This window comes from Megalobrama amblycephala, linkage group LG10 (assembly GCF_018812025.1).
Source record: "Megalobrama amblycephala isolate DHTTF-2021 linkage group LG10, ASM1881202v1, whole genome shotgun sequence".
NCBI classification, from domain to species: domain Eukaryota; kingdom Metazoa; phylum Chordata; class Actinopteri; order Cypriniformes; family Xenocyprididae; genus Megalobrama; species Megalobrama amblycephala.
Window position 1 is genome coordinate 31,272,647 of NC_063053.1, and position 27,965 is coordinate 31,300,611.

Below are 27,965 nucleotides of genomic sequence, written 5' to 3' on the forward strand. Positions count from 1 at the left end.
ACACCTGAATAAGTGATGTGGCCTGTGCATAGAGGAATGGGTGATACCTGGGCTACCACATCACATTTGGTTTGATGTAATGGAAGAATTGCGGATTTATTCCAATGTATTGCATAATCTGATACTGTAGAGTATAAATCAATGGTTTTAATTATTTCTTGCAGAGATGATTGAGGATTTTGCAGAAAGAGTAAAATGTCATCAGCATATAAACTGATCTTATGTTGTGTTTGGGGTGTGTGGATTCCTCTGATGAGGGTTCTGACGGACGGCTGCTGCTAAGGGTTCAATGAAGATGGAGAAAGTGGGCATCCTTGCCTAGTCCCCCTGTGCAGTGTGAAGCTTTGTGATGTTAGTCCATTGGTTGTGACTGTGGCAGATGGTGCTGTGTATAAAATTTTAACCCAATTAATAAACGACTCACCAAAGCCAAATTTTGTGGTGAATAAAAATTTCCAATTGACTCTGTCAAAAGCTTTTTCTGCATCTAAAGTGACTATAATGGTGTTTTCCTGTGGTATTGATGAATAATGGATTAAATCGTATAGTCTGCGTGTGTTGTTGGATGCCTGCCTACCTTTAATAAAACCAGTCTGATCCGGGTGGATTATGAATGGGATAATTTTTTCAATTCTATGTGCAAGAACTTTACTGATTATTTTGATGTCTACGTTGATGAGAGATATAGTACGGTAGTTTGACGGAAGGGTTGGGTCTTTATTAGGTTTAGGGATAAGTGAAGTAGTGCACCGGTAATCTTGAATTTTCTTTTATTTCCGTTACTGCTCTGATGAATAATGGAGATAAAATGGAGCAGAAATGTTTATAGAACTCAGCAGGGAAGCCATCGGGTCCTGGTGCTTTATTGTTTGGCATTCGACTGAAGGCAATATGGAGTTCTTTTTCTATGATTGGTTCATCCAGTGCGCTGATTTGTTCGGTGTTGAGTTTTGGGAGTTGAATATTATTGAAAAATGAATTAATATCGTCTTGTCTTGTGTTATTATCAGATGAATAGAGTTTAGCATAAAAGTTTCGAAATATTGCATTTATTGCTTGTGGATAGTTAGTAGGCTTCCCTGCTGAGTCCTTAATAGTTGCAATTGTTACTTTTTCTCTGTTTCTTTTAATCTGATTGGCCAAATATTTACTGGATTTGTTGCTATGATGGTAGGTTTCTTGACGGAGTCTATGAATTAGAAATTGAGTTTTTTTATTTATGATTTCGTTTAGCAGGAATTTTTGTTTTCTTAATTCATTATATATTACTTCTGTTGGGTTATTTGCATGTAATATTTCAAGTTCTTTTATTTTATTTTCTAGTCTGATTTCTTCTTGTTTTTCTATTTTTTTTTATTTATTTTTTTTTATGGACGGAGAATGAAATGATTTTACCTCGTAATACTGCTTTGCCTGTTTCCCAAAGTAATGAAGCTGATAACTTTGGCGAGTCGTTTATTTCTAGGAAGGATGTCCACTCTCTTTTAAGATAACTGTCAAACTCTGGGTCTTTAAGGAGTGATATGTTAAAGCGCCATCTACTGATGTGTTTATGTAAATTAGCTGGATTCCATATGAATGTTACTAGGGCATGGTCACTGATGCTGATGGAGTGGATTTTGTGCTCAGAGATATTTGGTAAGATTGAATTGCTAGTTAGGAAAAGTCTATGCGAGAGTAGCTGTGATAAACTGGTGAGTAAAATGTATATTCTCTGTCAGTTGGATGTTGTAGCCTCCAACCATCGCCAAGGCCAAAATCTCTCATGGACTGTATTATTGTGTCAGTGGATTGCAAGTGTCTTTTATTACTTGTGGATCTGTCAAGTGATGGGTCAATTACGGTATTAAAATCTCCTCCTATAATTACCGGGCCTTTGGAAATATTTGAAATGGAAGGAAAAAAAGTGTGGAAAAAGGCAGGGTTATCTGAATTTGGGCCGTAAATGTTGGCAATTGTTACCGGGTTATTGTTAATTGTTATGTTTATGATAATAAACCGTCCTTCGGGGTCTGAAATAGTCGTATTATGAACAAATTGAATGTTTTTGCTTGCTTATTATTGTTAGCTTGATTTCATATCAATTTACACACTCTGTTTTCTCTGATTCTGAGCATATTTGAGTCAAACCCGTCTGTCACAGGACAGATCACAGTCTAATAGAGCTGATTTCAGTCATAAGTCAGTTTTGAGCACATGTGTAGTTCCTGTGTTTGTCCTCTGTGTGTCAGTAGTGTGTGAAAGTGTGTGAAAGTGTGTGAGCAGCTGCAGTATCAGTTCAGTCACTGTGACTCTGACTGACGGAGGTTTTTGTACGACTCTTTATCACTGTGTGAACACATCTTTACTGTTGATGTAGTGGTCACTCAGACAGTAATAATGTCCAGCATCTTCAGTCTGGACTCCACTGATGGTCAGAGTGAAATCACTGTTAGATCCACTGCCACTGAATCTAGATGGAGTTCCTGACTGGAGGGTTGTTTGCACTATAAATCAGGAGTTTAGGAGCTTCTCCAGGTTTCTGTAAGTACCAGGCTAAACAATCACCACCATACACTCTACTGCTGGTTTTACAGTTGATGTTCACAGTTTGTCCTGGTTGAGCTGCTGTCATTGAGGGACTCTGAGTGACGGTGATCTGTCCTCTACACTCTGAAACACACAACAAGAAGAAAATCAACTCAAAACTTTGACAATATACTTGAAGAAATGAATTGATATCAAACTTGTGCTCCACAAACCTTGAGCAAACGCTGTGAGAGTCCAGATGAAGATGATGATGAAGGTCATGTTGATGAAGATTGTTGTGTGTGTCAGTGATGAAGTGTTAAACTCACAGCACTATAAACACTCTCAGAGCACTGAAGCATCTGATCAATATGCAAATGAACTCATTCTGTATTTAAATGAGGCTCTAAATGAAGGTTCAGGAGGAGCTCGTTCATCTCATCCTGTCAATCACAACATCAAATATAAGTGTGAATTTTAAAAAGTTAGCTGAATATTAAAAAATAATGATGTACATTGATAAGCCTTTTATAATAAATACTGCAACATTCCATAAAAAAAGAGAAGAAAAAAAAAACAAAACAAGAATTGTCAATTTTGATTTCATGGTGACTTTAACAGGTGAATTATGTATTTGTTTTTCTCTGCATCCGAGCCGCAGCCATGGATGGAACGGCTTTTGTTGGACTGAAGATTGTTGTCAGCAGACGGTGGTCTGTAAGTGTTGTAAACTTTCACCCGTACAGATATTGGTAGAAATTCAGTACTTTCTTGTGTAATTTCTTGCTAACACTGATGCAAGGTTAGGGATAAATCAACTGTAACAGTTTACAAGTCCCAGAAATGAACGAAGTTGACTGACGTCCTTCAGTGCAGATGCATCCACGATTGTCCTGACCTTTTCTGGTATCTTATGAAGACCCTGAGCATGAATGATGTGCCCCAAATACTCCAGCAAATCTTTAAAGAATTCACATTTCTCGTGTTGGACACACAGCCCAAACTCATCCAGACGACTGAGGACTGCGTCTACATTCTTGAGATGTTGCTCGTCATTTGATCTAGTCACTAATATATTGTTTAGATAGCAATGAACATTGGGAAAAATTGCAGGAGCCGAAGCAATACCAAATGATGTTTTGTTAACAAAATTCGGGAGGATCAACATTCAAATAATCTGACTAATCATTACGTCATTTCGTCCAGCTGTCAGCAAACAGTAATCAACATATCTACCCAATCAGCATGAGTGAAAGCATATATATAAGACACGGTCGACTCACCCATATCACTTGACAGTTTGACAGCATCCCTCCACCACCCCGTCTCCTCACATCTGCCTGGTTATTGATTTCCTAACCAGAATAGGGGGGAATACTCTGGGTTCGGGCCAAAATACCGAGCTCGGAGCCCTCTCCTCGGACAGCATGCCAAATACGCAAACTACTACACATACTATTTACTATCTGATTATTTGTAAGTGTGAACTCGTGAAATGGTAATCGATTGTAACAGAAGAGCCTCTTTGACGTGGTGATAGTGAGGCACTCGTGTGAATCTTCTGTCAAGGGCACTAGTAAGTATACACTGGAGAGGTTCAGTTTGGTGAAGCGTTGACCCTCTGCCAATGATGTGAATAAATCCTCTATTTGTGGAATCGGGTAACGTTCAACACAAAGGCCCGGATTCACTGTTACCTTCAAATCTCCACAAATCCTCACATCTCCATTCCTTTAACATCTGATTGATAGTTGTGGTCCATTCGCATTTGTCAGTGCTTTATCATTCAGTCACTGTTATATTAAAATTCAGTAAATAAATAAAAAACAAATGTAGCTTTATCCCAATGTGTCCTTTTTTGTGTCATTTCTGTTTCAGGTCTTTCATTGGATCAGGGTTTTAGCTCATATTTCATAAATAAACTTCACTCAATGGAGCATGAAAACACCTGCAGATACATGATGAAACAAGAACATGCGGCCAAATTATGAACCTCACAGATATAGTGTTAGATTCATTTAATAAGATAAAGAGAGTTATAGTTTAAGTATTTACCTTGTGAAAAAAACTTAATGAAAGCTTCATATTTAATTTAATACTAATGAAAATATTCACTGTTGAGTGTGTGTGAAAGTGTGTGAAAGTGTGTGAGCAGCTGCAGTATCAGTTCAGTCACTGTGACTCTGACTGACGGAGGTTTTTGTACGACTCTTTATCACTGTGTGAACACACCACCACTGTGATAACTCTGACAGTAATAATGTCCAGCATCTTCAGTCTGGACTCCACTGATGGCCAGAGAGAAATCAGTCCCTCCAGATCTTCCATTCCCACTGAATCGACTGAAACTGCTATCATAAAGCTCATCTACAGAATGAATGATGAGTTTAGGAGCTTCTCCATGTTTCTGCTGATACCAAGCTAAACCATATCCACTTATCCCAGGATCAGTTTTACACTCTATTTTGGCGTTTTGTCCTTCAGAAACAGTCACAGCTTCAGGCTGAGTCACAGTGATTCCTCTGGATGCTGTCGACAACAACATTAATGTGTTTAATCAGATGAAATGAACATTAAAGACTCAAAAATGACGAGCTTTCACGTCTGTTACCTGGAATAAAAGCTGCCAGAATCCAGATGAAGCTGCTGAAGAGATTCATGGTGTTTGTTGGGTTTGTACCGTGGTAAACAGCAGTGTGTTATAAAGTGTTTGAGTCTGAACGCTATAAACACTCGGAGCGCTGAAGCATGAGCCGATGCAAAGTGACTCTCTGAGCAAAAACCCTGCTGGAGTAAAACACACGTGAAAATGAGCACATGCAGATGAAACTGATCAGTTTTGAGGCTTTAAATGTGTTTTATTCTCATGATCCAACAGACGAGTGTTTTCACTTCTGAACACGTTTATAAATCATTTCTTTTCCATTCAGTCTCTGGTTCAGACTACAGGTTTCTGATGAATCAAATGACAGAGTTGAATCTCTAAAGAAACAAGTATTTCACTGTGAACTCCATGAGAGGTCAAAGGTCATTCCAGAGGTCACAGGTCAACAAAACTTATTAAAATGCTTTGAGAAATACATGATCATTTAGAAACTCACAGTTCAGATGTGTGATGATCAGTACAGAGTCTTTCTGGTTATATTATTTATTCAGATTTAATAGTTTTCATGCATCAAGAGACATTTAGAGATGATGAGGCTGTTTCTGTGAAAGTCACTTCAGTCCAATAATCATTATTTAATGTTGAGAAGAGCTGCTGTTGAGTCTCATATCAGTGTGTGTGAGTGTCGTTCGTCTCTTTCTCTGCTGGAGTTTGTGTTCATTTGAGTGTGACGGAGGTTTTTGTACGACACTTTCACTAGAATGAAGCACTGTGGTGCACTTTCGGTGGAGGAACTAAACTGACCATCAGTAAGTCTCTAAAATTCTCTAAAAATGTTTATATATAATTGTTTTGGTTTTAGATTATTCAAACAAGCATTTTACAACAGGGTTTTAAAAATTATAAAATAGTTTGGAAAAAAAATTAACTGCAATATTTCATAGTAAATTTAATTGTTTCATAGTTTCTTTAAATTTGTCTGCTGTTTCATAATTACATGTTTATATTCAGTGATATTTCATGATATTTATCTTTTTTCACTGCAAGGCATATTTTATGTTGCTTTTATATATTTATTTCTTTTTACAAGAGTAATTTCAGATATTATAATAACTAACATTGTTTGTTTTTTAATATATTGATTGCAATATTTTCTGACATTTTCAATTATTTCTTAAAATACTTAATTGTGTCCATAATTTTTGGTAAATTTAATTATTCAGAAATGTTGTAATGCGTGAAACAAAAGTTTGATGATACGGACAAAATAATTATAATTTTGTAGGCGTCATCATCAGACAAAGAGAAAGATTTGAAAAATTCATAATTTTATCTTACATTTGCTGATAATTATGATTGTGAGTGTCTTAAGTTAATAATGAAATGATCATTTAATTTTGTTTTCTACATATAAATCATCAGTTTGTGGACAATGTTTTTAAAATCAGTTTGAGATTAAACTGAACCTTATTCAGAAAAGATGAAATGACTGTAATATTTGCTGTATATCATGTCTGCTTCAGAGAACTGATTTATATTTATTCATATATCTTATACTTTATATATTTAGTAGCAGTGAATATTTTATTTGAACTGAGAATATTGAAATGTAAATGCAGGATCATTACTATGTGGTTTATGAAAGAAAGCAGTGATGTGGGATTTCTGTAAAGATGAAATGATTGTGATTTTTCCTCCATTACTGTGTGTGACATCTGACTAATTGATGAACTAAAGACGTTGGTGTTGTTTGTGTGTGTTTGTGCAGCTGGTCCCGCAGTGAAGCCCTCCGTGTCTCTGCTGCCGCCCTCTTCTCTGCAGATCTCTGGAGACTCAGCCGCACTGCTCTGCCTGCTCAGCTCTTACTCTCCACAGGGGGCGACGGTGAGCTGGACGCTGGACGGGTCAGAGGTCACCGAGGGGGTTCAGACCAGCGCAGAGAGCGAGCGGGACGGACGCTACAGCCGCAGCAGCGTCCTGAGCCTCAGCAAAGCACGCTGGGAAGGCGCGGATCGCTTCGTCTGCAGAGTAAGACATGACGGAGCTGATCACGAGGCCTCGTTCCTCAAGAGCTCCCAGTGCTGATGTTTCTCCGGTCCAGACGAGCCGTATCTGAGCGTCCGGCAGGATTCGCAGCAGTCACGTGATTTACAGCTCAATACTGAAGCAGTCTTTCAATGTGCTGCCATTGCTGTTCATTCAATAAAGCTTCTGAACGCGTTACATTTGTGTCCGACTGCATCATTGATCAGTGTGTCGTTCATTCAAAGTCCTGCACTAAAGTTTCAGCTGCTTTTGATTGATTGTAATAGTTGAGAACAGCTGCATTTAGCAGGAAATGTCAAATGAAGCTCTTGGGGTTTGAACATGGTCACTGGAGACGGAGCTGCTCTATTCTGAGAGGATCACAATCACTAAACCTGCCAATGCAAATGTGATTTTCACCTCAAACTCACAGTTTCCCTCTTTGATTGGTTCAACGCTCTCAACTGGAACACTTTCACTTCTGCTCATGAGAAATGAGTTATGAGTAATACATTTAGAAACAGCTTTAGATGAAGGAGCTGCTTGAAAAACATCTGCATGTTACTGATACACCATGACTTTAGTGTAGTTTAATGTACAAAAACAAAACAACATTTGAATCTAAACACGCTGTTTTCTCTGATTCTGAGCATATTTGAGTCAAACCCGTCTGTCACAGGACAGATCACAGTCTAATAGAGCTGATTTCTGTCATAAGTCAGTTTTGAGCACATGTGTAGTTCCTGTGTTTGTCCTCTGTGTGTCAGTAGTGTGTGAAAGTGTGTGAAAATGTGTGAGCAGCTGCAGTATCAGTTTTTGTATGACTCTTTATCACTGTGTGAACACTGCTTTACTGTTGATGACATGTACACTCTGACAGTAATAATGTCCAGCATCTTCAGTCTGGACTCCACTGATGGTCAGAGTGAAATCTCTGTTAGATGATTTACTGCCACTAAATCTAGATGAAATTCCTGACTGGAGGCGGTTTGTTGCATAAATCAGGAGTTTAGGAGCTTCTCCAGGTTTCTGTAAGTACCAGCTCAGACCGGGTTGTCCACTATAACAGCAGTTTGGATCACTGCTAGTTTTACAGGTCACAGTGACTGATTGTCCAGTTTGAGAGAGCAGCTCTGAGGGAGTTTGAGTCACTGTCACCTGACCAACAGATTCTGACAAGAGAGAAAGATTAGAAATCACAAACACTTTTACAACCATATATCTTCACAACACATAAAAATAACAAGTAAATAATGTCTGTAATCTTTACTGACACAAACCTCGACATAATACTGCCAGCGTCCAGATCAATATGGTGCTGAAAGTCATTTTTGTTGGTTGTAGGTTCAGTTCTAGTGAAAAACAGTTGTTGATCATGTTTGATGTTTGACAGAGTTATAAACACATGCAGAGCACTGAAGCGTTTGCATAGAGAGAGTGTTTTACATGTCACATGAGCAGTGACAGGTTTAAGATGGTTTAATGTGGTTTCATTGAGATTTCACAAATCATTTCATGAGTTCACAATAATATAATCATTTATTGATATAAAGCAGTATAATGAGCAAGAGCTCTGTTTAGTGTTATTGTCAGATCAAAAGCATGACTGAGAATATGATATTGCTTTTTTACAATAGTTCAGTAAACAAAACATTACTAATGAGTAATTTACTCTTTAGACTCATTATTAAGAGAAGTTACTCTGTTTTCAGTCCAGCTGAAATGGTTCAAAACGAACATATTACTGATCAACACATTCCTGAATAAATCAATGTTTGATTAGAGCGACATGATTCTAGATATATTGAGAATCACAATCTTCTTTTGTTTTCCCACAGCTCTGAACAGACAACTAAACATGCAATGTAGCTAGAGGTTCTGACAAAATACTGTCTATTTAAAAATGTTTCATTACTTTGAATGAATTATTTAAAAAAAAAATGGTTTTGAATGAATGATTCAGTGACTCACTAATAAATGCTTCACTTGTTTCATTACTGGATGAATCAGCATTTTTGAACGAATCTCTTGAATGATTCAGTGACTAACACATTTTTAACAGTCTCTTGTCTCCATCTGCTGGTGTAACAATCTAATCGATGCAATCGTTATTTGAAGCATCAAGTTACTTTCAAAAGGTGATTTGCTCTATTTGAATCTCTACCGTTATATCTGAACTATAAACTTTGATCTCAGTCCTTCTGTGAGGATTTGAGGATTTGTAAAACAGAAATATTCTGTGAAAAACAGTGACGTGATCTGTCCTCTACACTCTGAATCACAATAAGAAGAAAATCACCAGTCGTCATCAGCTGCGCTCAAAGGATCTGTCCTTATGTTTTTGAAGTTTGGTTAAGGAAAAACATAAATTAAAATGATTGTGACAGATGTGAAGCTTGAGGAGAATTCATACGTACATCAGATTTTTTCTTTCACAAGAAAGACCTGTGCATCCTTCATTTGTCTGAATCTCCAGGTTCTGTTAATTATGATAATTGAGCTGCGTATGAGTGACAGAAGCATCATGACGAACTATTGGCAGAGGTCAGAGGTCATCTCAGAGGTCACAGGTCAAGTTGAAGATGTGACAGTGCTTGACGGGTCTGAAAACACAATTTTACACCATAATTTAACATTTAGTAATTCCTTAGTTTTTAGATATTTTCTGTGCCTTTATTGCTTCATGAATGGATTTTTCACTCTTGAATATTATGAAAATGAAAGTCTGTTATTGATAATAAGAGGTACAGTGGGTACGGAAAGTATTCAGACCCCTTACATTTTTCACTCTTTGTTATATTGCAGCCATTTGCTAAAATCATTTAAGTTCATTTTTTTTCCTCATTAATGTACACACAGCACCCCATATTGACAGAAAAACACAGAATTGTTGACATTTTTGCAGATTTATTAAAAAAGAAAAACTGAAATATCACATGGTCCTAAGTATTCAGACCCATTGCTGTGACAGTCATATATTTAACTCAGGTGCTGTCCATTTCTTCTGATCATCCTTGAGATGGTTCTACACCTTCATTTGAGTCCAGGAGTGTTTGATTATACTGATTGGACTTGATTAGGAAAGCCACACACCTGTGTGGCTTTCCTGTCACTTCCCGGACTTCATTCCCCATAATCCTCTCTGCCAATCACCTGCACTCACTCCACCAATCACTACACTAATCACCACACCCAGCTGCCACGCATTAACAGGACTATAAAGGACTTTCACTCACACCACCTCATGGCGAAGTCTTGTTTTCACTTGTGTTACATTTCTGAGTGTTTCCCTGTATCCTGTCTGCCTATCTGTTCTTGATCCTGTCTGGTTACCCATTTATGATTCCTTGCTGCATACCTCTGGACTGTTTATTGTTTCCTGGACTGTGAATGAGGCCTGCCTGCCTCGATCTACTGCCTGTACCCTGTAATAAAGCTTGTAATAAAGCTTGCAAATGGATCTCTGCCTGAGTCCCGTTTCGTTACACATACATAAATAAAGTAATTATTCCAGAGGCTTAGATATGTATCCTTCTTATTTTTCAGTGCAGATATAGACTGTTTTCTGTGAATGTACAAGATTTCAGATTCATTAGTGAAATAACGAGAAGAATAATAAAGTGCAGTAAACAGTGAAACTATTCACACTACAGACCAGTGTGTTTATAATGAAGACAATACATTAAAATAATATGTCAGTTTGCAATATCAAGCAGCACAATGAGCTGTTTTATACATCTAAAAATAAGTGTAAGCGGATCATACCGGAAGACACACACTGAATTTAAAAATGATGTTAAACATAAGGTGGCGTCATAGAGGCCCATTCGACCGCTCCGGACACATCAACACAACGGTCAACATGACGCTGTTCATCACTCACACTTACAAATCAATGACTTTCATCAAAAATATCACAGCATTGTGCAGCATATAAACCACTGAGCTTTAAACTCCAGACGGACAGAGGAAAATCTTTCAGAGGTGAGGATGTGCTGGTTTGTGTTTTTGTATAACTCAATATGTAAAATCACATTAATGATCAACTAAATGCTGTGAAAATAGCAGCTAATGTCTATTGCATATATAGATATTCATATGTGAATGAGGTTATGAAGGGAATGAGGCAGTTTAACATCTCAAGTATCAGTTTGAAACTCAGTTATATTTCTTTTTAAGTTATTTCATAATCAATCTGCATATTTACCAGAATGTGAACCATATTCTGATCATTTTCTCTTTTCATATATACAGGAGTTTGTGAGCATTAATGTGTTTATGGAATAATAATGTGATTTTCTTCGTCATGTTGTTTCTCTCGCTGTTGAAGAATTTCTCCCAGTTTTCTCTTGAATCCTAAAGGAAAGCCGCTGGTCAGTGTGATTTCTCTGTGAGCGTCAGCGCAGAGATCTCCTCTCTGAACACAGCGACACTGGTGTGTGTGGCCAACAAGGGCTTCCCGTCAGACTGGAGCCTGAGCTGAAGGTGGACGGGAGCAGCAGGTCTCAGGAGAGCAGCGCTGGGCTCCTGGAGAAGGACGGTCTGTACAGCTGGAGCAGCAGCAGGAGTGGATGGAGACACTGTGAGGACACACGGAGCGGCCGGCCTGTGTGAGGAGACGGCAGTGTTCAGAGGAGATCTGCTGCTCTTCTCACTCATGGAGACCAACAGTGTGTTTCTCTGCAGCACATGAGGGACTCGTTCATTCTCCATCAGCTTCAGTCGCTTCATCTGCTCTGCTTTCTGCCTTTCACACAAGACTATGTGTGTGATTTTATTAAACTTCAGTCATTAAATGAAATATAACTGTGTCTTTGAGCTCTTTTTTGTGTCATTTTTGTTTCGGCTCTTTCATTGGATCAGGGCTTTAGCTCATATTTTATAAATAAACTTCACTCAATGGAGCATGAAAACACCTGCAGATACATGATGAAACGAGAACATGCGGACAAATTATGAACCTCACAGATATAGTGTTAGATTCATTTAATAAGATAAAGAGTGTTATAGTTTAAGTATTTACCATGTGAAAAAACTTGAATGTGTTATATATAATTTAATATTTATGAAAATCTTCACTGCTGAGTGTGTGTGAAAGTGTGTGAAAGTGTGTGAGCAGCTGCAGTATCAGTTCAGTCACTGTGACTCTGACTGACGGAGGTTTTTGTACGACTCTTTATCACTGTGTGAACACAAAGTCACTCACACAATCACCATCAGAATCTGTTCTGCATTGGAAACTCTGACAGTAATAATGTCCAGCATCTTCAGTCTGGACTCCACTGATGGTCAGAGTGAAATCACTGTTAGATCCACTGCCACTGAATCTAGTTGGAGTTCCTGACTGGAGGGTGCTTGTTCTATAAATCAAGAGTTTAGGAGCTTCTCCAGGTTTCTGTAAGTACCAGGCTAAACAATCATCCCCAAACAATCTCTGCACATTACTGCTGGTTTTACAGTTGATGTTCACAGTTTGTCCTGGTTGAGCTGCTGTCATTGAGGGACTCTGAGTGACGGTGATCTGTCCTCTACACTCTGAAACACACAACAAGAAGAAAATCAACTCAAAACTTTGACAATATACTTGAAGAAATGAATTGATATCAAACTTGTGCTCCACAAACCTTGAGCAAACGCTGTGAGAGTCCAGATGAAGATGATGATGAAGGTCATGTTGATGAAGATTGTTGTGTGTGTCAGTGATGAAGTGTTAAACTCACAGCACTATAAACACTCTCAGAGCACTGAAGCATCTGATCAATATGCAAACACACTCCAGATCATTTACCTGAAGACAGCAGAAACACTGTTTTGTCATTTAGTATCTTTGCTTATAAATTTCTATTGATCATTTTCAGAAACAGACACTCCTGATTTACTTCATGTTATTTTGGGTGGATCTTCTCCCTCTAAACACTGTTTTAATGATCAGTTTCATTCAGACTTTGATGCTGAGAGCATTTAATACCTGTGCTGCAGATTTGATATCATCATGATACTGTAGAACAGGTCAAAGGTCATCCAATAGAGAATGACCATCTAAATCTGGCTGAAGATTTCATTATAAAGCAGATCAATAGAATTACTGGAGTTTAAATCACATGTTTTGTAAATGTGATGAATGTAGTTTTTGACTAATTATAAAATTTCCTCCTTCATGCAATAACAAGTATTTCATTTAAAGATGAATATTTAGTGTGTGTTTTCAGCTCAATCATGTTGATGTTGAGAAGAGCTGCTGTTGAGTCTCATATCAGTGTGTGTGAGTGTCGTTCGTCTCTTTCTCTGCTGGAGTTTGTGTTCATTTGAGTGTGACGGAGGTTTTTGTACGACGCTTTCACTAGAATGAAGCACTGTGGTACACTTTCGGTGGAGGAACTAAACTGACCATCAGTAAGTCTCTAAAATTCTCTAAAAATATTCATATATAATTGTTTTGTTTTTAGATTATTCAAACAAGCATTTTGCAAAAAGTTTTTAAAAATTATAAAATTGTTTGAAAAAAAATTAACTACAATATTTCATAGTAAATTTAATAGTTTCATAGTTTCTTTACATTTGTCTGCTGTTTCATAATTACATGTTTATATTCAGTGATATTTCATGATATTTATCTTTTTTCATTGCAATATTTTATGTTGCTTTTTATATATTTATTTCTTTTTACAAGAGTAATTTCAGATATTATAATAACTAACATTCTTTGTTTTCTAATATATTGATTGCAATATTTTCTGATAGTTCCAATTATTTCTTAAAATACATAATGTTGTTCATAATTCTGGGTAAATTTAATAATTCAGAAAATTTGTAATGCATGTAAGAAAAAGTTTGATGATACGGATAAAATAATTATAATTTTGTAGACGTCATCATCAGACAAAGAGAAAGATTTGAAAAATTCATAATTTCAGCTTACATTTGCTGCTAATTATGATTATGATTAACATTAATAATGATCATTTAAATTTGTTTTCTACATATAAATCATCAGTTTGTGGACAATGTTTTTAAAATGAGTTTGAGATTAAACTGAACCTTATTCAGAAAAGATGAAATGACTGTAATATTTGCTGTATATCATGTCTGCTTCAGAGAACTGATTTATATTTATTCATATATCTTATACTTCATATATTTAGTAGCAGTGAATATTTTATTTGAACTGAGAATATTGAAATTTAAATGCAGGATCATTACTATGTGGTTTATGAAAGAAAGCAGTGATGTGAATTTCTGTAAAGATGAAATGATTGTGATTTTTCCTCCATTACTGTGTGTGACATCTGACTAATTGATGATCTAAAGACGTTGGTGTTGTTTGTGTGTGTTTGTGCAGCTGGTCCCGCAGTGAAGCCCTCCGTGTCTCTGCTGCCGCCCTCTTCTCTGCAGACCTCTGGAGACTCAGCCGCACTGCTCTGCCTGCTCAGCTCTTACTCTCCACAGGGGGCGACGGTGAGCTGGACGCTGGACGGGTCAGAGGTCACCGAGGGCGTTCAGACCAGCGCAGAGAGCGAGCGGGACGGACGCTACAGCCGCAGCAGCGTCCTGAGCCTCAGCAAAGCACGCTGGGAAGGCGCGGATCGCTTCGTCTGCAGAGTAAGACATGACGGAGCTGATCACGAGGCCTCGTTCCTCAAGAGCTCCCAGTGCTGATGTTTCTCCGGTCCAGACGAGCCGTATCTGAGCGTCCGGCAGGATTCGCAGCAGTCACGTGATTTACAGCTCAATACTGAAGCAGTCTTTCAATGTGCTGCCATTGCTGTTCATTCAATAAAGCTTCTGAACGCGTTACATTTGTGTCCGACTGCATCATTGATCAGTGTGTCGTTCATTCAAAGTCCTGCACTAAAGTTTCAGCTGCTTTTGATTGATTGTAATAGTTGAGAACAGCTGCATTTAGCAGGAAATGTCAAATGAAGCTCTTGGGGTTTGAACATGGTCACTGGAGACGGAGCTGCTCTATTCTGAGAGGATCACAATCACTAAACCTGCCAATGCAAATGTGATTTTCACCTCAAACTCACAGTTTCACTCTTTGATTGGTTCAACGCTCTCAACTGGAACACTTTCACTTCTGCTCATGAGAAATGAGTTATGAGTAATACATTTATAAACAGCTTTAGATGAAGGAGCTGCTTGAAAAACATCTGCATGTTACTGATACACCATGACTTTAGTGTAGTTTAATGTACACAAAGAAAACAACATATGAATCTACATATTAATTTACACACTCTGTTTTCTCTGATTCTGAGCATATTTGAGTCAAACCCGTCTGTCACAGGACAGATCACAGTCTAATAGAGCTGATTTCAGTCATAAGTCAGTTTTGAGCACATGTGTAGTTCCTGTGTTTGTCCTCTGTGTGTGAAAGTGTGTGAAAGTGTGTGAAAGTGTGTGAGCAGCTGCAGTATCAGTTCAGTCACTGTGACTCTGACTGACGGAGGTTTTTGTACGACTCTTTATCACTGTGTGAACACATTACCACTGTGATAACTCTGACAGTAATAATGTCCAGCATCTTCAGTCTGGACTCCACTGATGGTCAGAGTGAAATCACTGTTAGATCCACTGCCACTGAATCTAGATGGAGTTCCTGACTGGAGGGTGTTGGCCCAATAAATCAGGAGTTTAGGAGCTTCTCCAGGTTTCTGTAAGTACCAGAATATACATTTATCATTCCCACTACAATTGGGCACTCTACTGCTGGTTTTACAGTTGATGTTCACAGTTTGTCCTGGTTGAGCTGCTGTCATTGAGGGACTCTGAGTGACGGTGATCTGTCCTCTACACTCTGAAACACACAACAAGAAGAAAATCAACTCAAAACTTTGACAATATACTTGAAGAAATGAATTGATATCAAACTTGTGCTCCACAAACCTTGAGCAAACGCTGTGAGAGTCCAGATGAAGATGATGATGAAGGTCATGTTGATGAAGATTGTTGTGTGTGTCAGTGATGAAGTGTTAAACTCACAGCACTATAAACACTCTCAGAGCACTGAAGCATCTGATCAATATGCAAATGAACTCATTCTGTATTTAAATGAGGCTCTAAATGAAGGTTCAGGAGGAGCTCGTTCATCTCATCCTGTCAATCACAACTTCAAATATAAGTGTGGACTTTAAAAACGTAGCTGAATATTAACAAATAATGATGTGCATTAAAAAATCATTTTATAAATACTGCAATATTCCATAAAAAAACAAAACAAGAATAGTCAGTTTTGATTTCATGGTGACTTTAAGCACAGAGAGGTGAATTATGTATTTGTCTTTCTCTGTATCTGAATGGCTTTTGTTGGACTGAAGATTGTTGTCAGCAGACGGTGGTCTGTAAGCGTTGTAAACTTTCACCTGTACAGATATTGGTAGAAATTCAGTACTTTCTTGTGTAATTTCTTGCTAACACTGATGCAAGGTTAGTGATAAATCGACTGTAATAGTTTACAAGTCCCAGAAATGAACAAAGTTGACTGACGTCCTTCGGTGCAGACGCATCCACGATTGTCCTGACCTTTTCTGGTATCTTATGAAGACCCTGAGCATGAATGATGTGCCCCAAATACTGCAGCAAATCTTTAAAGAATTCACATTTCTTGTGTTGGACACACAGCCCAAACTCATCCAGACGACTGAGGACTGCGTCTACATTCTTGAGATGTCACTAGATAGCAATGAACATTGGGACGGCCTTGTATAATCTGATCCATGGCCCTTTGAAAAATTGCAGGAGCTTAAGTAATACCAAATGGTAATCGATTGTAACAGAAGAGCCCCTTTGACGTGGTGATAGTGAGGCATTTGTGTGAATCTTCTGTCAAGGGCACTTGTAAGTATGCACTGGAGAGGTTCAGTTTGGTGAAGCATTGACCCTCTGCCAATGATGTGAATAAATCCTCTATTCGTGGAATCGGGTAACGTTCAACACAAAGGCCCGGATTCACTGTTACCTTAAAATCTTCACAAATCCTCACATCTCCATTCCTTTAACAACTGGCTCGATCAGCGTGGTCCATTCGCTGCAGTGGAGATGACCTGTTGACTGCGGTTATGAGACCAAAATCTTTCTGCAATCACGATCGGTTTCTGAGAGAAATGTTCTTTCAAAACAGTTATAATGTCTTCATATGACTTCACATTGGGCTTATCTGGAGCAATTAAGCTTCACAGCAGTCCTGATGTAGATGAACTCATTACACTCATCAACACCGCAACTCGTTTCTCATCTGCAATGTCATTTGTCAGTGCTTTATCATTCAGTCACTGTTATATTAAAATTCAGTAAATAAATAAAACACAAATGTTGCTTTATGTCAGTGTGTCCTTTTTTGTGTCATTTTTGTTTTGGGTCTTTCATTGGATCAGGGCTTTAGCTCATATTTCATAAATAAACTTCACTCAATGGAGCATGAAAACACCTGCAGATACATGATGAAACAAGAACATGCGGCCAAATTATGAACCTCACAGATATTGTGTTAGATTCATTTAATAAGATAAAGAGTGTTATAGTTTAAGTATTTACCATGTGAAAAAAACTTTATATTTAATTTAATACTAATGAAAATTTTCACTGTGACTGATGGAGGTTTTTGTATGACTCTTTATCACTGTGTGAACACATAGTTATTGTTGATGTCGACTCTGACAGTAATAATGTCCAGCATCTTCAGTCTGGACTCCACTGATGGTCAGAGTGAAATCAGTTCCTCCAGATCTTCCAGTCACTGTGAACTGACTGAAACTGTCATCGTTATTTAGCCCATAAATGTAAAATTCAGGAGCTTCTCCATGTTTCTGCTGATACCAAGCTAAACCCCAGCTAGTTATCCCAGTATCAGTTTTACACTCTATTTTGGCGTTTTGTCCTTCAGAAACAGTCACAGCTTCAGGCTGAGTCACAGTGATTCCTCTGGATGCTGTCGACAACAACATTAATGTGTTTAATCAGATGAAATGAACATTAAAGACTCAAAAATGACGAGCTTTCACGTCTGTTACCTGGAATAAAAGCTGCCAGAATCCAGATGAAGCTGCTGAAGAGATTCATGGTGTTTGTTGGGTTTGTACCGTGGTAAACAGCAGTGTGTTATAAAGTGTTTGAGTCTGAACGCTATAAACACTCGGAGCGCTGAAGCATGAGCCGATCCAAAGTGACTCTCTGAGCAAAAACCCTCCATCGGTTTATTTCTCTTGTCATCAACACATTATACAGAGAAAAACACAAACGCACAAAAACTCGATCTGAGAATCACTGGATTGCAGGTGTTTTGTGATGTTGAGAGTATTAAACAGTCATTTTGAGCTTTTATAAGCGGTCAGACTGTTGACCAGCAGTTCAAGTCTGAACATTCAGTAAATGTGCAGCAGTTTAGATGTTGAACTTGTCGTCTGCATGATCTGTTTGTTTCTGTTTGTTGAAATCTATCACTCAGAAATGAAAATGTCCATGTACAGATGAAAACTGATATTTGTGGTCATTAATTGTTTCTCACTTGTTTAGATATTTGGAAATCTTTAGATTTTATTCTTCATCAATCTCTGTGTGAAGATGTTTATGTGATGTGTTGTGATCAAATAATTATTTTAATGCAATATAAATTTTATATATATTGTTTTTTCAATTTTTTTCTATATGTTTTTATTTCTGGCTTCCAGTGTCATTCGCTTCCAGTTATATTTAGCTGTATAAAACAGGGCTGTGTTTCCCAAAAGCATCTAAGAATTAAGTTGATCGTAGAGATCATTGGTGGCAAAGGCTCTACGATGATCTATTTAGGCCTATGATGCTTTTAGGAAACACAGCCCAGCTTGTTATACTGCTTGATATTGCAAACTGGTATTTTTTACCATATTATTTTAATGTATTGTCTTAATTATAAACACACTGGTTTGTAGCGCAAATAGTTTTAAAGTTTACTGCACTTTGATATTCTTCTTGTTATTTCCCTATAGTGGATCATGAATGGAAAACAGCTTCTGTGTTGAACATTAAGGTGGATTGGTGTATCTCATTCATAGAAAGGTTGTTCAGTTCCTCCTAAAATCATTATAATTTCTCAACTTGTCACTGAACATGAAAAATCACAATCCCTTCACTTTCATATACTGATTTTTGATGATTCTGATAATTGTGCTCAATATTATCACGTTTGGTTGTTTTTGTGCTGCACTGACGACACAACAGCTGCAGTATCAGTTCAGTCACTGTGACTCTGACTGACGGAGGTTTTTGTACGACTCTTTATCACTGTGTGAACACATTTTTACTGTTGATGTAGTGTATACTCATACAGTAATAATGTCCAGCATCTTCAGTCTGGACTCCACTGATGGTCAGAGTGAAATCTCTCCCAGATGATCTACTGCCACTGAATCTAGATGGAGTTCTCGACTCCCGACTGATTGCTCCATAAATCAGGATTTTAGGAGCTTCTTCAGGTTTTTTTAAGTACCAGCTAACAAAATGGTGTCCATTGTGACAACAGTTCGCATCACTGCTAGTTTTACAGGTCACAGTGACTGATTGTCCAGTTTGAGAGAGCAGCTCTGAGGGAGTTTGAGTCACTGTCACCTGACCAACAGATTCTGACAAGAGAGAAAGATTAGAAATCACAAACACTTTAACAACCATATATCTTCACAACACATAAAAATAACAAGTAAATAATGTCTGTAATCTTTACTGACACAAACCTCGACATAATACTGTCAGCGTCCAGATCAATATGGTGCTGAAAGTCATTTTTGTTGGTTGTAGGTTCAGTTCTAGTGAAAAACAGTTGTTGATCATGTTTGATGTTTGACAGAGTTATAAACACATGCAGAGCACTGAAGCGTGTGTCGCTCATGTAAAACACTCTCTCTATGCAAACGCTTCAGCAGTGACAGGTTTAAGATGGTTTAATGTGATTTCATTCACAAAACATTTTGAAAGTTCATGTTAATAGAATCCTTTACTGATATAAAGCAACATCACATGAGCAAGACTTTTTTTTTCTGAATATCAGACCAACATCATGATTGTGAATGTGACATTGCTTTTACTGTATGAAACAGTTTAATAAACAACAATCTGTTATTGATTAACTTACATTTTAGTAATTTACAATTCTGCAAGTTACTTTGTCTGTTTATGTTCAGCTGAAATAATTCCAAATGAATCACAGTAGAATAAAGTGTCTCTGAACAACTCAGGCTGCTTCAGAAATCACATGCTCTCTTGAGTAGGTACTTATTTTGAATTAGTAATTACTTCGTTCACAAAACCTCTCCAGTGGCCTCATGGGATAGTAAACTGACCATCGTATACACACTTCAGAATCTCGCCAGAAGCAGTAGGTCATCCAGGTACTTTTTGCCTGCTCTTTTATGAGTACTGTGAATTCAGAAATACTTCTTTAGTCACATACTGTTTTCACCTGTGTCAACCCAATTTTCATTTTCAACCAAAATCCAATGTCTGACTGATGTTGGAGTCTACATCCTGTGCCTACTAAAGGTGGAGATGGAGTGATGTAAGCAGTTATGATTGACAGGTGATGAACATGCACAACCCAACTTCTGTTTACAGCTAAATTTGTTAAAATTTTTGTCAAAATATGTTTTGATTTACAGTTATCTAAAGAAAGCTTTCTGAGAGAATCTCTTTGTATTTGTTGTGTGAGTGTCTGTTGTTGAGTGTGTGTGAAAGTGTTTGGATACACTGTTCTGTTCTGTCACTGGGACAGTAAAGTGAAAAGGTACATCTTTCCCAGCGAACAGATTTTTGTTATAAGAACGTTCAGTGAGGCGTGTCTGTTGATCAGGACTACAACAGCAGCTGATATAAAACTCTTACTGTCTGCAGTATATAGTATGAATACAGTGTATAGTGAACAAATGACATGTTAGGATGAGATACTCAAATCAAATAACCATGGAGAATTATGAAAATTAACATCTATTATTAATAAAAGGCGGCAACTGAAATCAGTCAGATCTCAAACGTGTGACTGATCTATAAGAGCACAAAATCTCTTTCTGACCTCTATAATTATTAAGAGTGGCAGATTAATTTAGATGATTTTATTTCAGATGTTTGTGTGACGATGTTGTTTCAGATCCTCCTTTGAGCAGCTGCAGTATCAGTTCAGTCACTGTGACTCTGACTGACGGAGGTTTTTGTACGACTCTTTATCACTGTGTGAACACATAGTCATCGTTTATTTCGTGTAAACTCTGACAGTAATAATGTCCAGCATCTTCAGTCTGGACTCCACTGATGGTCAGAGTGAAATCACTGTTAGATCCACTGCCACTGAATCTAGATGGAGTTCCTGACTGGAGGGTGTTGGCCCAATAAATCAGGAGTTTAGGAGCTTCTCCAGGTTTCTGTAAGTACCAGGCTAAGAAATCATCAGAACCACCATTATACACATCTGTGCTGGTTCTACAGTTGATGTTCACAGTTTGTCCTGGTTGAGCTGCTGTCATTGAGGGACTCTGAGTGACGGTGATCTGTCCTCTACACTCTGAAACACACAACAAGAAGAAAATCAGCAGAAGACATTAATGATCTTTACCAGAACAGGTTCATGTACTGTAGTAAATGTAGTAAATGCAGTAAAGTGAGTGTCACCGTTGAGCAGCAGCAGCAGAGAGCAGATGATCAGAGTGTGTGTCCTCATCTTTACTGGGAATGAGTGAAACTGAAGGACACTGATGTTGGATTTACAGTCGGACTGACAGACGCTCTGATATTGAGCTCCAATCACAGGGGTGGGACACAAATTCAAAGCGTTTCCTCTCAAATGTGTCTCAGACACTGACAGCAGAGCAGAAATGTTGAGAAATTAAATTTCCCTCATCAAACACTGCTGCAGAAAACTGGATGTTTAGAAATAATTGTGACATTTTTGTCTTTATTTTGACTCTCACGATTACATTTATTATTTTAAAGCCACCTTCATTTCATAAACTTCACTCAATGGAGCATGAAAACACCTGCAGATACATGATGAAAAAAACAAGAACATGTGGCCAAATTATGAACCTCACAGATAAAAGAATATATAAATGTATTTTTTTAGGTACACATGCATGACAAACACATTTATAGTTATTTTGAGTGTTTCTGGTGTCACAGGATCATCAAACTTTGAGACAGTTGAGTTTGACTAACAGAGAGACGAGGTTTGTTCATATTCATTAGTTTACATCTGAAACATAAATTCAGTTAAAAGTTTAAAATAAATTCTTATCTTGCTCATCAGGTAAAACTTGGTGTCAGTAAGTAAATAAAACTCAAAATACATGCTTAAATAAATACATATGTAATATATAACGGTTATTAATCAATTTATGGGTGGAATATGAATATAATAATTCATAAAGATTTATGAATCATTATTTTGCACATACCGACCCAAGGGGGAATTAAACATATATTGTGCATTAATTACAATTAATTATAATCAATTACATATATGCTTAGTTCTGGTTTGATAATTATGTAGAGAACTATCGGTCTGTCCAGCAAACCGGTAAGTTATCCACAGACTATTACGACAGAAATATTATCCTCTGGCCACGAAAATAACTTGCTATTATAGCATCAAAGCATAAAGCGATCGAAAAAACGTTAAAGTGACTTGGTCTTCAGTTGAAAGAACAAACAGAACAATCGAGCATGAATTATGTGTTTAATATATGCAGCTACGACTACAGAGATTATACGTCTAAAATATATACAGAAGTATACACATATATATACACAAGAGTGAAAATGAAGAAAAGACATGGAAAGAAAGATGATCAAAGAATGGCAAATTACACAGTTAAACCTTTTTGAGAGAGCCAGCACAGAAATCAGTTTAGACAAATTTCAGATAAATGATAATACTTGCTTATTGGTTCAAGTCCGTGTGTAGCAGTTTCAATGCGCTTGGCTTGGTTGGTCCTTTCCGAGAGGGTTTCTCCGGCAGGGTTTTCAAAAGAGGTTTAAACATAAGTAACTTAACCGAAGAGAGAGAGAGAGTCCAAAGAAGTGGTCCCGAAGATGAGCGCGATGGCAGCGCGTGGTTACTGGCGGCGTCCAGGTCAGGAGAGACGTGCACGAGGTGCTCGTGAGACAATCGGGAGACCCCCCACGTGAATGATTCAGGGCCGTCAGGAACACACACAGGAGAATCCTGGTGTTCCTTTTTATGACAGATAGGCCGACACACCTCCTTGAGGTGGAATGGCCAATGACATTGATGCAAAGTTGGCGGGCAAGCTCTTTCTTTGTTTGGTCTCCTAGATGAATTTGCATACTTTACGACTATCAGATCGGATTTCGAGATGGAGTGCTTTCTTCATAATATCATTAAACACATAGAAAAATGCATTTGTCAGCTATGTGACATCTCTCAGTGAATAGCTCGAGTCCGGAGCTTTAAAACGAGATCAAACTCGATTGATCAGAAAGGCATATACAAGAAGTTATGCTTTAGGCTACAGACAAAATTCCCTTATTACAACTAACACTAGCACAAATACACTCATTTAAACACTAGGAAACATGCATACGCTCGAAATACATGATGGATATATTTCAGCATAGTTGTATTTTACATATACAGTCAAAAATGTATGTTTGTGTGTTTCTGTATGTGTCTGTGTGTGTGTTTTTGTGTGTGCCTGTGTGTGTGGGGTGTTGGAATGTGGATCTGGTCAGTCTCTGGGGGGGGGGTGCTCCTTTTGAAGTCACCAAAGTGAGGAAGTTGGAGTTTTCTGTTTACCCTCACGGGTCCACAAACCTGCCGAAAGTCACAGCCAGTCGGAGCCGATTTAGTGATTTATAAACACAGTTCATCAGGTTAAAAGCGTTCTGAAAACTCCAAAGTTTATTGATTATCCTGATACGTGTGCATATGCTACACATATGTAGTTTAGTCCATAAATGATGCATTTATATTTTTAATTTAGAGTTATGCATAAATAATTTCATAAATATGAATGCATGCATACATAAACAAATAAAGTAATTATTCCAGAGGCTTAGATATGTATCCTTCTTATTTTTCAGTGCAGATATAGACTGTTTTCTGTGAATGAACAAGATTTCAGATTCATTAATGAAATAACGAGAAGAATAATAAAGTGCAGTAAACAGTGAAACTATTCACACTACAGACCAGTGTGTTTATAATGAAGACAATACATTAAAATAATATGTCAGTTTGCAATATCAAGCAGCACAATGAGCTGTTTTATACATCTAAAAATAAGTGTAAGCGGATCATACCGGAAGACACACACTGAATTTCAAAATGATGTTAAACATAAGGTGGTGTCATAGAGGCCCATTCGACCGCTCCGGACACATCGACACAACGGTCAACATGACGCTGTTCATCACTCACACTTACAAATCAATGACTTTCATCAAAAATATCACAGCATTGTGCAGCACATAAACCACTGAGCTTTAAACTCCAGACGGACAGAGGAAAACCTTTCAGAGGTGAGGATGTGCTGGTTTGTGTTTTTGTATAACTCAATATGTAAAATCACATTAATGATCAACTAAATGCTGTGAAAATAGCAGCTAATGTCTATTGCATATATAGATATTCATATGTGAATGAGGTTATGAAGGGAATGAGGCAGTAGAGGGCGATACTGATTATTCCTTAAATATCTGCCACACATCTTCCTCTTGGAGCTCGTGGACATGCTGGAAATCACTAGAATGAGAGTTGAGGTCTGGACTGTGTTCTGATAGAGGACTGTGTGTGTTCATCAAGTGGAAGTTGATTTGATTGTTTTGCTGCTTGATGTTTCTGCAACTATTTATGAGTGTTTGATGTTTTTATACTTGTGATTTATGTCAGTATTGTTGTTCTTTTGTATAATAACCACACCTTGATCCACATGTTGATCCATTTCTCAAATAAAAGCAACTAATGGAACTTTGTGTTTTATAATCGATGCCCCACAGTGATTTTACTATTTAACTAGTTCTCATGAAACTTTATTACAGAGGTTGCAGATGCAGTCAGGAGTTCACTTGCTCTCCAGTGTTCACGGACCAGATCTGACTGATCCAATATGGTGGACGACTCACATGTAGATCTCAATCATGTCACTGATCTATAAGAGCACAAAATCTCAAGGCAGATATACATTTTCCACAACATTTTTAGTCTAAAGAGGGTATGAATATGAGGAAATTTAACAGTGACACTGATGGACTTTGTCTGTTTCTCTCAGCTAATGCTTTGATTTCTGACCTCAATAATTTATAAAAAAGCTTAATTTAGATGATTTTATTTCAGATGTTTGTGTGACGATGTTGTTTCAGATCCTCCTTTGAGCAGCTGCAGTATCAGTTCAGTCACTGTGACTCTGACTGACGGAGGTTTTTGTACGACTCTTTATCACTGTGTGAACACATATTTACTGTTGATGTCGTGTCTACTCATACAATAATAATGTCCAGCATCTTCAGTCTGGACTCCACTGATGGTCAGAGTGAAATCTCTGTAAGATGATCTACTGCCACTGAATCTAGATGGAGTTCCTGACCAAACATAGCTTGCACTATAAATCAGGAGTTTAGGAGCTTTTCCAGGTTTCTGTAAGTACCAGCTCAAGATGTATCCTGAATCTATGTACCAGGCCACATCTGAGCTGGTTTTACAGTTGATGTTCACAGTTTGTCCTGGTTGAGCTGCTGTCATTGAGGGACTCTGAGTGACGGTGATCTGTCCTCTACACTCTGAAACACACAACAAGAAGAAAATCAACTCAAAACTTTGACAATATACTTGAAGAAATGAATTGATATCAAACTTGTGCTCCACAAACCTTGAGCAAACGCTGTGAGAATCCAGATGAAGATGATGATGAAGGTCATGTTGATGAAGATTGTTGTGTGTGTCAGTGATGAAGTGTTAAACTCACAGCACTATAAACACTCTCAGAGCACTGAAGCATCTGATCAATATGCAAATGAACTAATTCTGTATTTAAATGAGGCTCTAAATGAAGGTTCAGGAGGAGCTCGTTCATCTCATCCTGTCAATCACAACATCAAATATAATTGTGAACATTAAAAACTTAGCTGAATATTAACAAATAATGATGTGCATTAAAAATCATTTATAATAAATACTGCAACATTATGGTCAATTTTGATTTCATGGTGATTTTAAACACAGAGAGGTGAATTATGTATTTTTCTTTCTCTATATCAGAGCCGCAGCCATGGATGGAATGGCTTTTGTTGGACTGAAGATTGTTGTCAGCAGACGGTGGTCTGTAAGCGTTGTAAACTTTCACCTGTACAGATATTGGTAGAAATTCAGTACTTTCTTGAGTAATTTCTTGCTAACACTGATGCAAGGTTAGGGATAAATTGACTGTAATAGTTTACAATTCCCAGAAATGAATTAAGTTGACTGACGTCCTTCGGTGCAGACGCATCCACGATTGTCCTGACCTTTTCTGGTGTCTTATGAAGACCCTGAGCATGAATGATGTGCCCCAAATACTGCAGCAAATCTTTAAAGAATTCACATTTCTCGTGTTGGACACACAGCCCAAACTCATCCAGATGACTGAGGACTGCGTCTACATTCTTGAGATGTCACTAGATAGCAATGAACATTGTAAAATCTGATCCATGGCCCTTTGAAAAATTGCAGGAGCCGAAGCAATACCAAATGGTAATTGATTGTAACAGAAGAGCCTCTTTGACGTGGAGATAGTGAGGCATTTGTGTGAATCTTCTGTCAAGGGCACTTGTAAGTATGCACTGGAGAGGTTCAGTTTGGTGAAGCGTTGACCCTCTGCTAATGATGTGAATAAATCCTCTATTTGTGGAATCGGGTAACGTTCAACACAAAGGCCCGGATTCACTGTTACCTTCAAGTCTCCACAAATCCTCACATCCCCTTTCCTTTAACATCTGGCTCGATCGGCGTGATCCATTCACTTCAGTGGAGATGACCTGTTGACTGCGGTTATGAGACCTAAATCTTTCTGCAATCACGATCGGTAGTATCAGTATCAGTCACTGTGACTCTGACTGACGGAGGTTTTTGTACGACTCTTTATCACTGTGTGAACACCCTTTTACTGTTGATATAGTGGAAACTCTGACAGTAATAATGTCCAGCATCTTCAGTCTGGACTCCACTGATGGTCAGAGTGAAATCACTGTTAGATCCACTGCCACTGAATCTAGATGGAGTTCCTGACTGGAGGAGGTTTGTTGCATAAATCAGGAGTTTAGGAGCTTCTCCAGGTTTCTGTAAGTACCAGCTAAGACACTGTCCATTACACCAGGATTCTGGATCACTGCTAGTTTTACAGGTCACAGTGACTGATTGTCCAGTTTGAGAGAGCAGCTCTGAGGGAGTTTGAGTCACTGTCACCTGACCAACAGATTCTGACAAGAGAGAAAGATTAGAAATCACAAACACTTTTACAACCATATATCTTCACAACACATAAAAACAATAAAGTAAATAATGTCTGTAATCTTTACTGACACAAACCTCGACATAATACTGCCAGCGTCCAGATCAATATGGTGCTGAAAGTCATTTTTGTTGGTTGTAGGTTCAGTTCTAGTGAAAAACAGTTGTTGATCATGTTTGATGTTTGACAGAGTTATAAACACATGCAGAGCACTGAAGCGTGTGTCGCTCATGTAAAACACTCTCTCTATGCAAACGCTTCAGCAGTGACAGGTTTAAGATGGTTTAATGTGGTTTCATTGAGATTTCACAAAACATTTCACATCTCCATGTTTGATATAAAGAAACATCAGATGGTCTGAATGTCAG

The 27,965-nt window shown here is 37.9% G+C and overlaps 1 long non-coding RNA gene, 1 pseudogene and 7 gene segments (V, D, J or C); 2 read left to right on the plus strand and 7 right to left on the minus strand.

Annotated features, from left to right (window-relative positions):
• Nucleotides 1-1,381: 1,381 nt before the first annotated feature.
• Nucleotides 1,382-2,959, minus strand: LOC125277380 (annotated as a pseudogene).
• Nucleotides 2,960-4,722: 1,763 nt separating this feature from the next.
• On the minus strand, nucleotides 4,723-5,317 carry LOC125277387. The segment is given in 2 exon segments: nucleotides 4,723-5,037; nucleotides 5,120-5,317. Coding segments are annotated over 2 exon segments (363 nt in total).
• Nucleotides 5,318-6,767: 1,450 nt separating this feature from the next.
• Nucleotides 6,768-7,336, plus strand: LOC125276361. The segment is given in 2 exon segments: nucleotides 6,768-6,780; nucleotides 6,882-7,336. Coding segments are annotated over 2 exon segments (330 nt in total).
• A 618-nt stretch (nucleotides 7,337-7,954) lies between these two features.
• LOC125277353 lies at nucleotides 7,955-8,558 on the minus strand. The segment is given in 2 exon segments: nucleotides 7,955-8,310; nucleotides 8,419-8,558. Coding segments are annotated over 2 exon segments (438 nt in total).
• Nucleotides 8,559-11,479: 2,921 nt separating this feature from the next.
• Nucleotides 11,480-16,055, minus strand: LOC125277388. The segment is given in 2 exon segments: nucleotides 11,480-12,673; nucleotides 16,025-16,055. A coding segment is annotated over 1 exon segment (318 nt).
• Nucleotides 12,783-14,932, plus strand: LOC125277402. The gene is made up of 2 exons (XR_007186894.1): nucleotides 12,783-13,531; nucleotides 14,478-14,932. It is a non-coding gene; the product is annotated as an uncharacterized LOC125277402 (long non-coding RNA).
• A 3,338-nt stretch (nucleotides 16,056-19,393) lies between the features above and the next one.
• LOC125276362 lies at nucleotides 19,394-20,044 on the minus strand. The segment is given in 2 exon segments: nucleotides 19,394-19,734; nucleotides 19,843-20,044. Coding segments are annotated over 2 exon segments (438 nt in total).
• A 975-nt stretch (nucleotides 20,045-21,019) lies between these two features.
• LOC125277376 lies at nucleotides 21,020-21,959 on the minus strand. The segment is given in 2 exon segments: nucleotides 21,020-21,659; nucleotides 21,767-21,959. Coding segments are annotated over 2 exon segments (384 nt in total).
• Nucleotides 21,960-27,230: 5,271 nt separating this feature from the next.
• Nucleotides 27,231-27,879, minus strand: LOC125276363. The segment is given in 2 exon segments: nucleotides 27,231-27,565; nucleotides 27,675-27,879. Coding segments are annotated over 2 exon segments (432 nt in total).
• Nucleotides 27,880-27,965: the final 86 nt, after the last annotated feature.